This window comes from Colletotrichum siamense (genome assembly GCF_013390195.1).
Source record: "Colletotrichum siamense strain Cg363 chromosome Unknown KSG_Cg363_contig03, whole genome shotgun sequence".
NCBI classification, from domain to species: Eukaryota; Fungi; Ascomycota; class Sordariomycetes; order Glomerellales; family Glomerellaceae; genus Colletotrichum; species Colletotrichum siamense.
Window position 1 is genome coordinate 2,865,571 of NW_023501016.1, and position 14,450 is coordinate 2,880,020.

A 14,450-nucleotide genomic window follows, 5' to 3' on the forward strand; every position below is an offset into this window, starting at 1 on the left:
ACGACTCGAACGATTGAGTATCATGCGCGTTCCTCTTCGTACGGTGCCAGCACAGGCAGCATCACAGGCGACCAAGTTCGACATAGCCGACCGACTTGACGAGATGCCGCCTGCTCAGACACCACAAGACCAAAGCGTCACCGTCATTCTGGCCGATCTGCTCATACCCGGCCGTGGCAATCCCCTCAGCGATGCCGCCGTCGCCGTGGTGGATGACAAGATTGCCTTCGTTGGCTTGGCCAAGGAGCTGCCGGACAAGTATCGATCGGCCAACACCGTCAGCGTCCCCGTCGTGATGCCGGGCCTCTGGGATGTCCACGTCCACTTCATGGGCATGGACGTTGCGACCGACTTCAAGGAGGGCATGTTCAACTTCCTACCCGGCTCCAATGCGCTCATCGGCGCCGTCACCGTCGCAGACCTCGAGAGGACGCTGATGGCCGGCTACACCTCCGTCCGAGAGCTCTGCGGGTACGCCGGTGACCTCGTCCCCGCCATTGAGTCTGGGCGCCTCGTGGCCCCGAACGTGTACTCCTCCATCGCCGCTATGTCTATCAGCGGCGGCCACGGCGACGAGCACACGTCTCCCATCGACACGGTGGTCAACTTCGCCCGGTGCGGCGGGCCCTGCGCCATCGCGGACGGCCCGGACGACTGCACCAAGCAAGTGAGGCTACTGGTTCGTCGCGGCGCGCGGTGTATCAAGGTCTGCTCGAGCGGCGGCGTACTGAGCGTGCTGGACGACCCCGAAGACAGGCAGTTCTCGGACGACGAGCTCAAGGCCATCGTCGACGAGGCCGCGCGCTCCCGCCGAGCGGTTGCGGCTCACGCCATCGGCAAGGCGGGCATCATGGCTGCGCTGCGGGCCGGCGTGAAGAGCATCGAGCACGGCATGTACCTGGACGACGAGGTTGCCGATGCCATGCTGGAGAAGGGCGCCATCTTCGTGGCTACACAGCACATTGTCAACACTGTCAGCAAGGACCCCACGCTGCCGCCGCACATGGCGCGCAAGATCGAGAAGCTCCTCCAGAGGGCCGCGGACTCGTATGCTCTGGCCATCAAGAGGGGCATCAAGATCGCTCTCGGGACGGACACGCTCAGCAGCGACCACACCAAGGAGATGGCGCACGGAAACAACGCCAGGGAGCTTTACTGGGCCGTGAAGAGGGGTATGACGCCGCTGCAGGCTATCGAGGCCGGCACGGCCAATGCCCCTGAAGTTCTCGGCGGGATGGCGCCCCTGAGTGGCCAGTTGAAAGAGGGGTTTGATGCGGACCTGATTGCCGTTACAAAGAGTCCTCTCGACGATATCAAGGTGCTGTTGAACCAGGAGAACATTACGCACGTCTGGAAAGGGGGGAGGTTGTTCAAGTTTCCTTGAGTGTGCTGGTATGAGGAGAGCATGGCAAGAAAAAATAAATCAGTAGTTTGGTGAATCGTCTTGTCAATGATAGCGGTATTCCGCATCTCGTCGGCGGGGGAGGAGCCTCGTCCGCCAGTTCAGGGCCGCCAAGACGGTAGACTGCGTCTTGGTTTGTTGTGTAGCTCGTGGTATCCCGTCTCTGGGCCTCCTCGCGCCGTCAGACTCGTCGGTTCGTTCATAACTCCGCATATTCGCAGCCGGAGCGGGGCATCCCAGCCGCCGCAACGCTGACTGTGCACCATGCATGCTTGTAGGTGATGGAATCGTCCTATAAATGCATTAGCGAGCTGTCATGACTGGCGTTGGGTTGATTATCATAGTCTGCTATGCCCCTCCCTCGAAAGGATGCATGCTGCCGTGTTTGAGTTGCTGCATAGTAAGCAAGACGTCCAATCTGATCTCGGCGGGATTCCCCCACAACACGGTACCATCCATGTGGTTTGCTCTTGTCATTGCCGAGATGGACATGGCTGTTTGGTGTAAGTGCAGAGCTTGCTGGCAGGAAGCCAATGGGATGGCCGGTAAAGCGGCGAGCTGTGGTGGATGAATGTCATGGATGATTTGATAGCTTGGCGCAAACGGCGAGATCTATCCCTAGATAGCTGAATAGAAGAATGTTGACGGATGTGCGGAAGTCCGAAAACCACCTTTGAACCGACGGAGTGGCATGTGTAGCTGAGTGAGCTACTCAGAGCCCATCATGCAAGAGTCTGTAGATTGGAATGCTTCGTGGAAAGGGCACTTGGTGAAGTCTCTTGTTATTCATGTGTATCTATCTGTCGACTTTTATTCGTTGCATCAATCCAAAGCATCATGGACAGCGAACCTGTCCAGGCTCTTATCAGATCTGAGCCCGATGGATCAAAAAAGCAGCAACCTGGCAGAGGTCTTCTCTTACGTTCAGCTCCAACTTCACTCGTTTACAGCCAAGTGAAGGCTTAAGTTACTTAGAGGTACAATGCTCTGGAGCGTTGTTGTGAACTTGGTATGAAACCTGAATGCTGTGTTCGGCACCCTTTGGGCTCATTATTTATTTAATCTGAAGTTGTTGTTGCGCTCTATTTCACCTCAAAGTCAACTGCCACAAGTCAGCCCGGGCTTACCAGAAGTCTATGAACAACCCAACAACGACCCTTGCGACGCAATGCTCAAATGCATCATCACGTAATCGAGTCAGTAACATGTCATTGGCCAGGCCGCATCGTCAGAAAGTACCGGGGTTGAACCCCGCCAAATGCAACAAGAGGTGGATGCAGGTACGCCAAGCCACCGGCTTATGTAAGTCAAACAACGGAAGTCGCGGTGCTCGCTGTCCGAGACCATGCGGTCTGCAAGTGCGGCTTTTTCCCAAGCCTGACATGTCGACGCGAGAGTCGAGTGAAGCGGGATATATTGACAGCAGCAACGTGGGAACCAGTCCGCGCGCGATGGCGCTGGCATCGCCCTACCTACTGCCGAATAGGGAATATCTCGGTGAGGCTTCGGTAAATTCGCTCGTGGTTGCGTACAGGGGTACTTTTCACCTGCCCTGATTTAATGCATCTGCCTTGGCCGCGCAGTCTGGTTGGAGAGGCCTGGCACCGGGTTCCGGTCGGCTCTTTCGACATGTCCGTCGCCTCGCCGTGAGTGTGTCGACTCCTTTACGAAGGAACATAGTGTATTTTTAACCGTATATTATATTAGATTACTATATACTTATACTTATCCGTTCGTTTATCCCCACACTATCCCTATTTATCCCTATCCCTATCTATCTCCTAGAGTAATATATATACTTATTAAAAATTAGTATATTATACTATATATTTTAGTTTATAGAAATAAATAAAGTAATTAATATTATTTCTACTTTATATAAAATTAGCTTTTATTTAATAATATATAACTATAAAGTTTTTTTAAATAAAATATAAGAGATTCTTTTTTCTAAGTAATATATTAAATCTTCTAAGTTTAATTTTAGCTATTAAGATAGCTATAAGTACTTATTTTAAACTACTACTTAGTAGTAATATACTATACTTTTATATATTTTTATTTATCACTTTATATTTATTTATAATATTAATTATAAAGCTAAAACTAAAGTTTTATTATTATATAGTATATAATACTATAGTATAAAACTTTAGTTTAGTTTTCTTATTATAGTAATCTTTATATCTATTAAGATTTATATTATATAAGATATAGTTTAATAACTAATATAGTAAACTAGTTATAATATATTTATAAATATATCTATAGAGAGTATTATATTTAAAATTTCTTATATTTAAGTAGTTTATTTACTTTATAAAATATCTTAAACCTAGATAGTATTAATACTTTTTAATCTTAGTATTAGTTTTATATAAAGGAAAACTTATAAAATATTAAGTATAAGATAAATACTCTAATCGTATATATAGAATTATATAAAGTTTAGCTTACGCCACTTACTACTAAAGTACTAAGTGAGTATGTTAACGCAGGCGGGCGGTCGTGGTCGTGGTCGTGGTGTTGGGTTGGCCCCTGTGGAGACGCCTCGGATGAGGTAATTTGTCCCGCTTATTTGTTTTCTCTGTATGGGATCGCGTTTGGGTGCCGTCACTCTTTGCGCCAGACCAGATCCAGCCAATAAACCCACTGGCGGACCCGGCCCCTTGTCGCTGTGCTGACAAACCAGTCTTGCTGACAGTACTAGGTAACTTGTCACGCCCGACGGCCATGTAGCCGGGGCATCGGATGCGTGGAACAACTCCGTGTCAAAGGAGGTACCTCGGGGTGCCAGACAGACCTCGGTGAATCATCAGCAGCACCGCTCGAAAGCAAATGCGATTGCGAGCCGCCAGAAGGGAATGGCCAATCGAAACAGACGGCATCACGTGGCTGACCTGTGCTGCCTGACAAAGCAGCTCCTCTGAGTCGAGGCTACACAGCAGGACAGGTACTGTGCGGTATCGCGCATGTGGTAATTACAGGTCCTCAGCTCGGTGCGCAGCTGAGCCTGTTTATTTAGCTGGGTGAAGCATGCGGGAGACATCGATTCGCTTGTCCATTGAATCCAGACCTGATTGATTACCTCAGGCCGAGAGGTAGCCAGTCCTCTACTCAAGAGATGACACAATAAGCTAGCTATCTTGACAGAGAAGAATGGACAAAACGCAGAATTGGATGGCCGTCAGCAATGCATAAAGTTCAATATTCAGGAATTGAAATACAAGATGAGGGGTGTGATCTTCTCCCCAGTACTAGCACTGGTACTAGAGAAAAGTGACTTTAGGGGGGCATAAAAGTTCTGCCGCGGCTGACCGCCCTAGTACTAGAGTCTAGTACGCGGAGAGGGTGACTTCTAACCCTCTCCGCGTACTAGGAAATTTATATAAGAAAAACAGGGTTTTAAGCGGAAATATCTAGTATTAGTACTAGAGCGCGAAAGTACTTCGTCGATATAGAGTAAATTTTGTATAACTTATAGGTGGAGACGTTATTTCTAAATTGGGGAAATTTATAAGGTAAAAGAGGTACTACGCCCCACTGCGCGCTCCTTATCGCCCTTACCTGCATTTTTCTCTAGTACCAGTGCTAGTACTGGGGAGAAGATCACACCCGAGATCGGTTGGCTGAAGCATGACGGTCTGCTGGTACTCTCACCTTGTTGGGTGACCATCTGCCCCGTCGGCTCCGGCAGGCAGGCTGGCAGCTGTCTCCCTCTCCAAGAAAGATACATTGAGCTACCTGCGAGCAGCAACAGAGCACCGGGTCGGAACAGCGGACGAAAGTACCGCCCTGGGACCTCTTGTCGGTACCTGCTGCTACCTGCTACAAGCATCCGCCCTACCGAGATTCTCTTCGTCTCGTCGCGTCCCTTCGTCTTTCGCATCCGAATCCAATCAGCCAATCCTTCGCCCCCCAGCCATTCGATTTTCCCTTCGAAAGGCAGCTTCGACTCTCGATCCATCCATCACAGGAATCCTGCGTGCCTGCGTGGTTTTGGCGACCAGGAAACAGGACGACACGACACACTCAACGCCTCAAAGCAGCTCTCTAAGCCACCAGGCAATTCCCCCCTCTCGTCCATTCACCTGCCTTCCCACCCACCCCCTCCCTCCATCAAGCTCCCGTCGACGTGCGCTCGGAGGCTGGAGCTCAGAGCTGTCCACCAGGCAAGCTCCCCTTCCACACCACCACCACCACCACCACCACCTGGCCGCACCTGGGCGCATTGGTACCAACTGGCGTGACAAAAAAAAAAAAAAAAAAAAAAAAAAAGAGGGACGGGACGCATTTTGCATGCTGCCGCGGATCAGAAAAAGGTCCAAGCTACGACCACCACCCATCCGCGGCCTGCCACCTGCCTTACCTCACCTTGTTGTTGCTGCTGCTGCTGCTCACCTCTGCTGCTCCCGCCTCAACGCAACCCGTCACTCACCCTTACCACTCGCACGGCAAGCGGGCGACGGACGGCCTTCCCTTTCCTGGGTTCTTACCTCACCACAACGGTACCTTCGGATACTTGTGTCCCTCCACGGGCCACTTTCCCTGCCTCACCTTACGTTACCGCGTCCACCTCCAACACGCTTTTCCCACAACACAACCCATCGCAGCTACCCACACCCTCGTCAGGTTCCCCTCCTCTTCGACGCGCTAAGGTCGCAGACGATTACCTAAACATATTCGAACTGCCGCATCGGTCGCCCGTCTCATCCACCAGTCTCATCGTCCGGGCCCTCTTTATAAGTCCTCTCGGGTGCCTGTAGTAATCAATCCTCCGTCCACTTCATGCTGAGTCAGAACCGGAGCTTGAAGATGCAGAGCGCTTCACCCTCGCCCTCTGCGTCCGCGAATACCACCACTAATACAGGTGAGTAGTGGTCTGCCTTTCTCGTTATTCCCCTTCCAAGCGTCGCCATTCCCATCTCCGTCTCCTGCTCTATCCAGCCCTCCATCTCCCGTTCCGCCCGGCCACCTCAAGCCTGAGCAATTCCCGCCTGTCCCGCGAGCGTCCCATCCCCATCCCTCTGCGCTCGCGCGCTGCACACTCACTCTCTCGTCCTTCTTACCATCGACTCGACCTAGCCTGTCAGTCGCCTTACCTCATCATCCATCGCTCACTGCTTCTCCGTTGTACCTGGCCCGACTCCCATATACTCTTGCCCGAGACAGGCTTCTTTTTCACGTTAAAACTACGTTGCAATCAGCGATATCCGTTATATCCCAAGAGGTTGCGCTCTCCCGCTCTCTTTACTGTCTCGTCTCTCGGTGATATGTAATCACTCTTACCCCCCAACCCCGTCTTTTGAGCGGCAGTATCTGGCAGCATCTCGGTCCTTTCAGTCTCCAGAACCAGACGCGCCAGGTACAGAGGGAGCTGCGGCTTTTGTGGCCGTCTCTCCTTCTTACACCTTCCCAGCCGCCTCTCTCACACCCCTGCTCTCTCGGGAACTTTTTCCCCTTCATGATGCCGACGCTTCCATCGAGCTGCAACTCGTCTTATTTAACCCAAATCAGTGGCTCTGCTTCTTGACAAGCCTCGGGGTTTGTTTCGGACGGTCTCGCTGACATGATATGTACTCTCCACAGAAACAGCCCACTTGGCAGCGCAGCTCGAGCTACTAAGCCAGCACACCACGCCCATCTCGTCTGACAACGCGACGGCCCCATCTCGCGGAGCTCGTCCCCAAGCTGCCAAACCACCGACCGCGTCGCCTGCTCATGGCTATAGTAACGGCACGAACTCGCCGCCCTCTGACGTCTTGCCGCCGATAGTCAACAACAGCAGCTCCAACAACAACGCCGACCCCGAAGCGCACATCCACCCCGATCTTCGAGCCGCTCGCAACGTCCACGCGCCAGACGTGAACATGATGCCCGCTGGCCCTCCCCCGCCTCAGCAAGCCGCTCCTCCCGTTACCGCTGCCGGCCCATCGACTGCCCCTCCTCCTCCGACCCATCCCGCCTCGACAGCTATGGCGCTGGACGACGGTGGAGCCGGTAGCAAGGCGAAGCGCGAGCTCTCGCAGTCGAAGCGCGCCGCGCAAAACAGAGCTGCCCAGGTATGTCTTGATACGGTTTGCGCTGGATCGCCGGGGGCGCGTGACTGGTGCGGGTCGCAGGAGCTGTCTCGGTGCTTACTGCGTCACCTGGGTCGTCTGACTGCGGTCCCGTCGGTGCAAGCGCATCTGACACGTCCGCGCCCTTGATTTGATCGCCAATTGACAGAGACTAACATGTCGAACAGAGAGCCTTCCGCCAGCGCAAGGAGCATTACATCAAGAAGCTGGAGCAGCAGGTCCGGGACTACATGGAGATGGAGCAGAGCTACAAGGCGATGCAGTCAGAGAACTACGCCCTTCGCGAATACGTCATCCACCTGCAGTCGCGGCTGCTGGACGCCCAGGGCGAGATCCCGCAGCCCCCTCCCAACGTCAACCTCGCGCAGCCCCCCATGCCGCCCGCCTCCGCCGCGACGAGCGCCCCCGAGGTCGCGCCCAGCAATCCGGCAGCCGGCACGCCGCTCGAGGCCGTCGCGCAGGCCGTCGCAGGACTGGCCGCCCAGGAGCAGCTCGCGGGACGCCAGCAGTTTGAAAAGGCATTCTCGCCGGAGCAGCAGGGCAAGGACGAGACACGGCGCGAGGGTGAGGAGATTGACAGCCAGCTTCAGCAGGACGGCCTTCCGGCTGCGCCGACCGCGTCGATGTAGGGCTCGCCGTGGACGTGCTGATCCTGGGCCGACGCCTCGCCTTTCAATGTTTATGCTTAGTTGGCGTTGCGGTATAATGGTTTGTCAAGATATTACCAAGGGGCAGGCGTTTGAGGGATGAATTGTATTTTCTAGCCACCTTACTCCTGAGTCAAGACTCCCGAGTAGGGGTATTTTTGGGCCAAAGCCTCAGGCTTGCGCTACTTATCAAAAGAGAACGGTTGTTGTGTGAGTGGAAGAGGAGGCAGCAGCAGCCCTCATTTCGAGCATTCGAGAAGTACTCGGTTTCAGCAGGACCTTGGCAGTGATGCGCTTTGGATGGAGGGACTTGCATGTGTATACAGACATTTCGCTGGGCAGAATCGCACCATTGTTATTCGTCACGGTGAACAAGGGAGTCAATTGACTTTTTCGTCTCATTGTGACAGACTGTGTAAACTATGTTGACCATTTCCCTGACTACCCATTCTAGCTCCCGCAATAGCGCCCGACTAATCATACATATGAAGTGTTGCCAAGGTCGTGTTCCTAGGCTCGTGTTAGCATGTCTAAGCGCTGCATCATGAAGCGGACTCACCTTGATATACTCTGACCCCTTCTCCTGGTACTCCTCGCGCGTGATGGTGGCGGCTTTCCAGGCGGCCGAGCCCGCCCAGCCAGCGGCGCCCTTCCACGCGTCCAGCAGAGCGTTCTGGGCACGGCGGATGTGCAGCGGCGAGTCGGCGGGGAGCAGCGGCGTCAGGCCGGACCGGAGCCGCTCGTCGAAGCCCTGGAACATGGTGTTGCCGCCCGTGAGGAAGACGTCCTTCAGAAAGTCGTCGCGGTTCGGCACGGCGCCGAGGCGCTGGTTGAGGATGTCGCCGATGATCTCCACGAGGCCGGACTGGTCGACGCCCGCGATGGACGGCTGGAAGACGACCTCGGGGACGCGGATGCGCTCGACGTTGAGGTGGATCTGGTTCAGCTCGGCCTGGGAGCCCGCGTCGAACGGGCGCGGCCCGCGGGCGAAGGCGTGCAGCATCGACTTGGACCAGTCCGTCTGCGCCTCGTGGGTGTCCTCGTACGTGAAGTCCGGGTCGTAGCGGAGCAGCTCCTCCTCGTAGATCTTGAGGTTCGCGTTCAGGTCTTCCTCCTCCTGCTCGTCGTCGCTGTTGTCGCCGACGACGATCTGGCGGTACACGCCCCAGTCGTCGTCGTTGGCGCCAAAGTTGTCGTCGTCGCCGCCGCGGCGCCGCTTCTTGGTCGGGTTGTCCGAGGCCAGGTTGGCGATGCTCTTCATGCGGATCTGCGAGGCGAGCGACTTGCGGTTGCCGAGGTCCTGCTTGAGACGCTCGCGCTCCTTCATCTTCTGCAGCGTGAGGTCGCGCCGCTGCCGCTTCTCCTCGAGCCAGCCCTCGAGGTCGTTTTCGCGGCGCTCCTGGTCCAGCCGCTTCTCCTCCTCGATGCGCGCCTTCTCGGCCTCCTTCTCGGCCTTTGCGCGCGCGCGGGCGTCGTGGTTCGACTTCATGAGCTTCTGCTGCCGCTTGGCCTTGAGGCCGGCGTCGTCGAGCTCCTCGTCCGGCACATCGAGGAGGTCGAACACGGGCTCCTGCTGGTCCTCCTCGGCGTCGCCGCCCACGTCCTTTGTGCGCGCCTTCTTGACGGCCTTGTCCAGCACGGCAATGGCCTTCTCCAACGCGGCCTCGTCCTTGAGGTCGTTGCTGTCCAGGAGCCGGCGCACCTCCTTCTTGTTGGTCTGCTGCTCCAGCTTGACCTGCAGCTTCTTGTAGTGCTCCAGCTCGTTCTCCTTGCGCATGAGCTTCTCCAGCCGCATCTTGGCCGCCTGCTGCTGCAACCGCCTGCCGCTCTCCTTCTTGCGCTCGGCGATGCGGGCCAGCTCCTCCTCGGTCTTTTGCACGACGACCTCCTCCGTGAACGGGTACTGGATCACAATATCCCGGTCCTCGAGGCCCGTCCAGTCCAGGTAGCCCCGCAGCTCGTTGTCGAAGTCTTCCGAGACGTAGGCGTGGTCGCGCAGCATGTGCTCGGCCTGCGACACGTTGAGCTTGCCCGTGAAGGCCGGGTACTTGAGCCGGATGAGCTTGAGCAGGTACTCGGCCGCGTGCCAGCCGCCCCAGTTGAGCCTTGTGGCCTGGCTCAACATGGCCTTGTGGTTGTAGACGGGTATTACGTGCGTGGAGGTGTAGGACGACGAGACCACGATGCCCGTGTTGCCTTTGTTGTGTCTGTAGGAGAAGAGGGAGTCGATACCGTACGCCACAGATGGAGCGCCGTAGCATTCAAAGACGATTTCCGTCATGGCTGTGATGCGTTAGAGGTGTAGTCTCCAGATTGGTTCCAAGGCTTACATTTCCGTGAGTACGGCAGGTTGGCGACCGCTTCCGTCATGACGATGGGCACGTCTATGGACGCATCGTCGCCGTTGAGCCCGAGCTTGAGGAAGATGTAGTCGAGCAGGTGCTCCATGACGTCCCAGTTGCTGACGATGCCCGTCCCCTGCTCGAAAGCGTATCGGATGTGGCTCCTCGCCGTCGTGTCGGCGTAGCAATCGCTGCCGGCGAAGGAGTACGTCTTGCCAGCCTTCCGGTCGCGGTATTTGGACATAATCGGGGGGATGTTCAGCCTGGGCTTCTCTTCGAAGGACCAGCCGGCGCGCACTGCCGATGAACCTGTGATTGTTAGCGGGCGGGCAATCCTTGCTCGCTGTCGTCGTGCTCACCGTTGTCGATGACGATGGCTGCACCCGGGTGCGCCGCTGCCTTTTCTCTTCCATCATGCTGTACGGCAATCGGCCTCTCAAACTTTGCCTCCTTCACCGGGAATATCTTGGCGGGCGGATACGTCCTCTCGGGCGGTCCCTTAAGAGGAGGGAGCTCCTCGGTTGCTGAGGGCGCCATCGCGATGCTCGTTGAAGGGTCTAGGCTGTCGCGATGCGACTGACCATGCCGAGGGTGTGAGTCGATTCGAAGCGGATGGGATTCAATCGTCTGGGCCGTTGCAGGTTGTCTCGAAGGGGCCGCGTCAGTTGTGTCTCGTTCAATGCGTCTGTTCGGTCGTCGTGTTCAAGTCGCGATGCGCCGTCTTGCGAGGCTACCTGAGCTACGAGGCTGTAAAATTTAGTGGGTCGGGACGTGCTGCGGCGTAGCTGTTAGTGGTCACAGGTGCCCGGACAGCATGACTTGAGTCTGGGGGAGGTGACCACATCCGTGGATGCTTTTTATTCAAAGAAATAGCAAGAAGTCAATCAGTTTAACCATATTGTGTATTCAGTCTCTTCTGGGGTATTCTGCCATGACCTCTTGGTCTTCTCGCCAGCTCGTCTCATCATATCTCATTGATCATCCATCACCCCAAAGAAAATCCCAGGAAATCTATGAAGGTGGCTTCAAGTTGTCCGTTGCTAATGCGAATGAGCAGATGTGAGCAGAAGAGATGCAGGCGGACATACCCTCAAGATGGAAGAGGACGTTGGACTGGTAGTTCTTGAACATTTGAGCGACAAGCTCGACGTTCATGTTTTGGATGTTGATTTCCTGTCACAGTCAGACCGGACGTCTGCATGTCAATGTGATTTCATTACCTGCAAGGACTTGTTCATGACCATGACGGCCTCGTTGAGTTTCTCCTGCGTCGTGTAAGTCGCGATGCTGCGCAGTCTGCCTGGTAAACATACCACATTGGTGATGATGCGGGAAAGCAGAAGGTTCTGCTGGTGCTCGTGTGGGCTCTCCTGTTCGGGCGTCAGCTTGTAGAAACTAACAGACTCATCACAATGGCCTACCATCTTGCTTTCGCTGCTGTGTGTGAAGGTGGTTCGTTTGTTTACTTGACGCTACGACCCCCGCCAGGACAGATGCAGAGGTACCCGAGTACACCGAGCACACCGGACAAGCGGTAAGCCGCGGCAGAATAAGCTCCCCTGCCACTGCCTCAACCAGCAGCACCGTCATCCCGTCGCCCTCAATTCGATCCGCAACGCCTGTGACGACCTGCGCGAAACATCTCACCCAACCTTATCTACGTAAAGCACATGATGGCGGCACCAAAAGAGCAGACGGAGGCGCAAATCGCCCACCAGGCCCTCCTCGACGAGATCGACATCCACTCAATCCACAAGAGCTTCCGCAACCCGTCCTGGCGCCCCAACCAGCGCCGCAACAAGAACATCAAGACCATCCTCGGCGATGCCTCCCGTCGCGAAGCCTCGGCCATGGCGACCCCGCAACAGGATGACAACAGCGGCGCCGGCACCCCGGCTGCCGGTCAGCAAGACGACGGCCTCTCCACGAGCGGCACCTCGACGCCCGCCACCGGCAAGGACGCCTCTGGCCTGCCGCCGAACCTGGCCCAGGCCTCGCGCAGCCTGTCGAAGCTCGTTCTCGAGAAGAGTCTGAAGCCCAACGGAGGCGCCGCGCCGGCCGTCACGTACACCAACATCGAGTCGGCGCCGTCACTGGCACACACAAAGCGGTACTGCGACATCACGGGCCTGCCCGCGCCGTACCTCGACCCCAAGACGCGGCTGCGGTACCACGACAAGGAGGTGTTTGGCCTGATTCGCACGCTGCCCCAGGGCGCGGCGGAGCAGTTCCTGGAGGCGCGTGGAGCGCACACCGTTCTCAAATAAGTTGGCGTCAATGGGTTATCTGCTTTGCGGAGTCACGGCGAAGGCGTTACGGCATCGCGTTGTTTGGGACTTGGAGCATGGGAAACGAATTGTATTCAAAACAGTACTACCAGCTGGGATATGTGCGACCAACAAAGTCAAATCTCAACTACACAGCCCTCCGCCTTTCAGCAAAGGGTGCTAGATGACACTCCGGCTTAATCGTGATCAGAGATTGTTCTCCGCCTGTGAATCGACAGATTACCGAGAACGTATGGGAGACGATACTCAGTTGCCATAGCTCGAGGCTACGGCCGCCGCGGCGAATTAGATGAAGTGACACTTGCCGCGTCCATCGACTGCCCATATTGTGAGCTTGCTCGTGTGCCCGTTAACTCGTGTTTGAGTTGCAGCTTCAGCAGACAAATCTCAACAAACATGCCGCGTCGAGAAGCACGTTGGCATAAACCGCCATCTCGCCAGCTGGCGGTTCATGCGACGGTCGTTGTGAGCTCCATGGTTGTGAGGATGGTGAGTTGAAGCGTCTAAATTTTCCACAGGTGAGCGTGGGTTAAATCAGCACCCACGACCCCCACCGAGGTCTGCCCCCCGCTGTTATTGGTCCAAATGCCGTGACCAACCCTCGCAGCGCATTTTTAGCGCGTTGTCCCATCCCCCAAACGATCCGTGACAGCGCGGGCAGCAGCAGCGCAACCCCTGTTTCGTGGCAGGAACGCTGGCTTTGTTTCCTCCTAGTGTAGTAGTGATCTGGTCTTAAATCTAAAAGTTGTCGTCTGCTCCCGCCAGTTAGCTACAGATCAGCAACTCCTTGGCCTTCATACGTTTGCGCGTCGAGTCTCACAAGTCACCTGTGGCTCGCATTGAATCACTCGAACAAACCCCGATATCAAACCAAGTCCATCCGACTCGACAGTCAACCAAACCGTGCAAGATGGCGTCGATGTGGATGTCGGATTCCCAGAGTACGTCGACCCGCGGAGCTCCACGCCGGCCGCATCACGACGCTGCCTAGGCCTCGCTGCCCGTTCTGGACGGTCGCTGACATGAATTACAGAGATTGGGGTCATTTTCTGCTCTGGTGGTAGGTTTGCGCCCTATCCAAGCTCTGGCGCATTGGTGGTCTATCGGAGCTGACGCCGGTTCAGGAGGTTTCTTCCTCATCGGAGGAGTGATGCTCTTCTTTGACCGAGCCATGTACGTCCCCCTTTTCCCGCACACGAGTCTGTTGAGATGAAGCTGACGGTCTGTTGCAGGCTTGCCATGGGAAACGTACGATCTGCCCCCTTGAAACGCTGACGTGCGACCCAACTGACCGACGCGGCCGCAGATCCTCTTCCTGATCGGCCTGACGATAATCATCGGACCGCAAAAGACGCTCCTCTTCTTCGCGCGTAAACAAAAGGCAAAGGGAACGGCGGCCTTCTTTGGCGGTCTCGCCCTGATCCTGTTGCGGTGGCCCCTTATCGGCTTCTGTATTGAGCTCTACGGCATAATGGTTCTTTTTGGTGACTTTTTGGGCACGATTGCGGCGTTCGCGAGGAACATACCCGTTATTGGACCGTACATTGGGGTCGCGGTCGACCGGTCTGGTGTTGGTCGACGAAACGCGGAGCTGCCTGTCTAGTCACACGATATCTGAAGTTACGGCGCACTTATTGGGTTGGTCGGAATGGGACAGCGTATAGACGGGTTGTATACCACAGAACGGCGCA

At 55.6% G+C, this 14,450-nt stretch overlaps 6 protein-coding genes across 6 annotated transcripts; 4 read left to right on the forward strand and 2 right to left on the reverse strand.

Moving 5' to 3' along the window:
* Window positions 1–22: 22 nt before the first annotated feature.
* CGCS363_v004762 (Uncharacterized protein) lies at window positions 23–1,384 on the forward strand (the record flags this gene model as incomplete). The annotated part of the gene is made up of 1 exon (XM_036636611.1): window positions 23–1,384. One exon carries the CDS (start codon window positions 23–25, stop codon window positions 1,382–1,384), a length of 1,362 nt encoding a protein of 453 aa, XP_036498132.1.
* Window positions 1,385–6,217: 4,833 nt separating this feature from the next.
* On the forward strand, window positions 6,218–8,111 carry kapC (putative transcription factor kapC; the record flags this gene model as incomplete). The annotated part of the gene is made up of 3 exons (XM_036636612.1): window positions 6,218–6,272; window positions 6,992–7,464; window positions 7,650–8,111. 3 exons carry the CDS (start codon window positions 6,218–6,220, stop codon window positions 8,109–8,111), a joined length of 990 nt encoding a protein of 329 aa, XP_036498131.1.
* Window positions 8,112–8,606: 495 nt separating this feature from the next.
* On the reverse strand, window positions 8,607–11,008 carry arp5 (Actin-like protein arp5; the record flags this gene model as incomplete). Its single annotated transcript, XM_036636613.1, has 4 exons — window positions 8,607–8,639; window positions 8,689–10,412; window positions 10,460–10,780; window positions 10,831–11,008. 4 exons carry the CDS (start codon window positions 11,006–11,008, stop codon window positions 8,607–8,609), a joined length of 2,256 nt encoding a protein of 751 aa, XP_036498130.1.
* Window positions 11,009–11,482: 474 nt separating this feature from the next.
* On the reverse strand, window positions 11,483–11,895 carry dad4 (DASH complex subunit dad4; the record flags this gene model as incomplete). Its single annotated transcript, XM_036636614.1, has 5 exons — window positions 11,483–11,511; window positions 11,560–11,644; window positions 11,692–11,736; window positions 11,785–11,841; window positions 11,893–11,895. 5 exons carry the CDS (start codon window positions 11,893–11,895, stop codon window positions 11,483–11,485), a joined length of 219 nt encoding a protein of 72 aa, XP_036498129.1.
* A 249-nt stretch (window positions 11,896–12,144) lies between these two features.
* On the forward strand, window positions 12,145–12,738 carry ies6 (Chromatin-remodeling complex subunit ies6; the record flags this gene model as incomplete). The annotated part of the gene is made up of 1 exon (XM_036636615.1): window positions 12,145–12,738. One exon carries the CDS (start codon window positions 12,145–12,147, stop codon window positions 12,736–12,738), a length of 594 nt encoding a protein of 197 aa, XP_036498128.1.
* A 931-nt stretch (window positions 12,739–13,669) lies between these two features.
* Window positions 13,670–14,362, forward strand: GOT1-0 (Protein transport protein GOT1; the record flags this gene model as incomplete). The annotated part of the gene is made up of 5 exons (XM_036636616.1): window positions 13,670–13,700; window positions 13,793–13,819; window positions 13,884–13,932; window positions 13,992–14,007; window positions 14,066–14,362. 5 exons carry the CDS (start codon window positions 13,670–13,672, stop codon window positions 14,360–14,362), a joined length of 420 nt encoding a protein of 139 aa, XP_036498127.1.
* Between the last annotated feature and the right edge of the window lie 88 nt (window positions 14,363–14,450).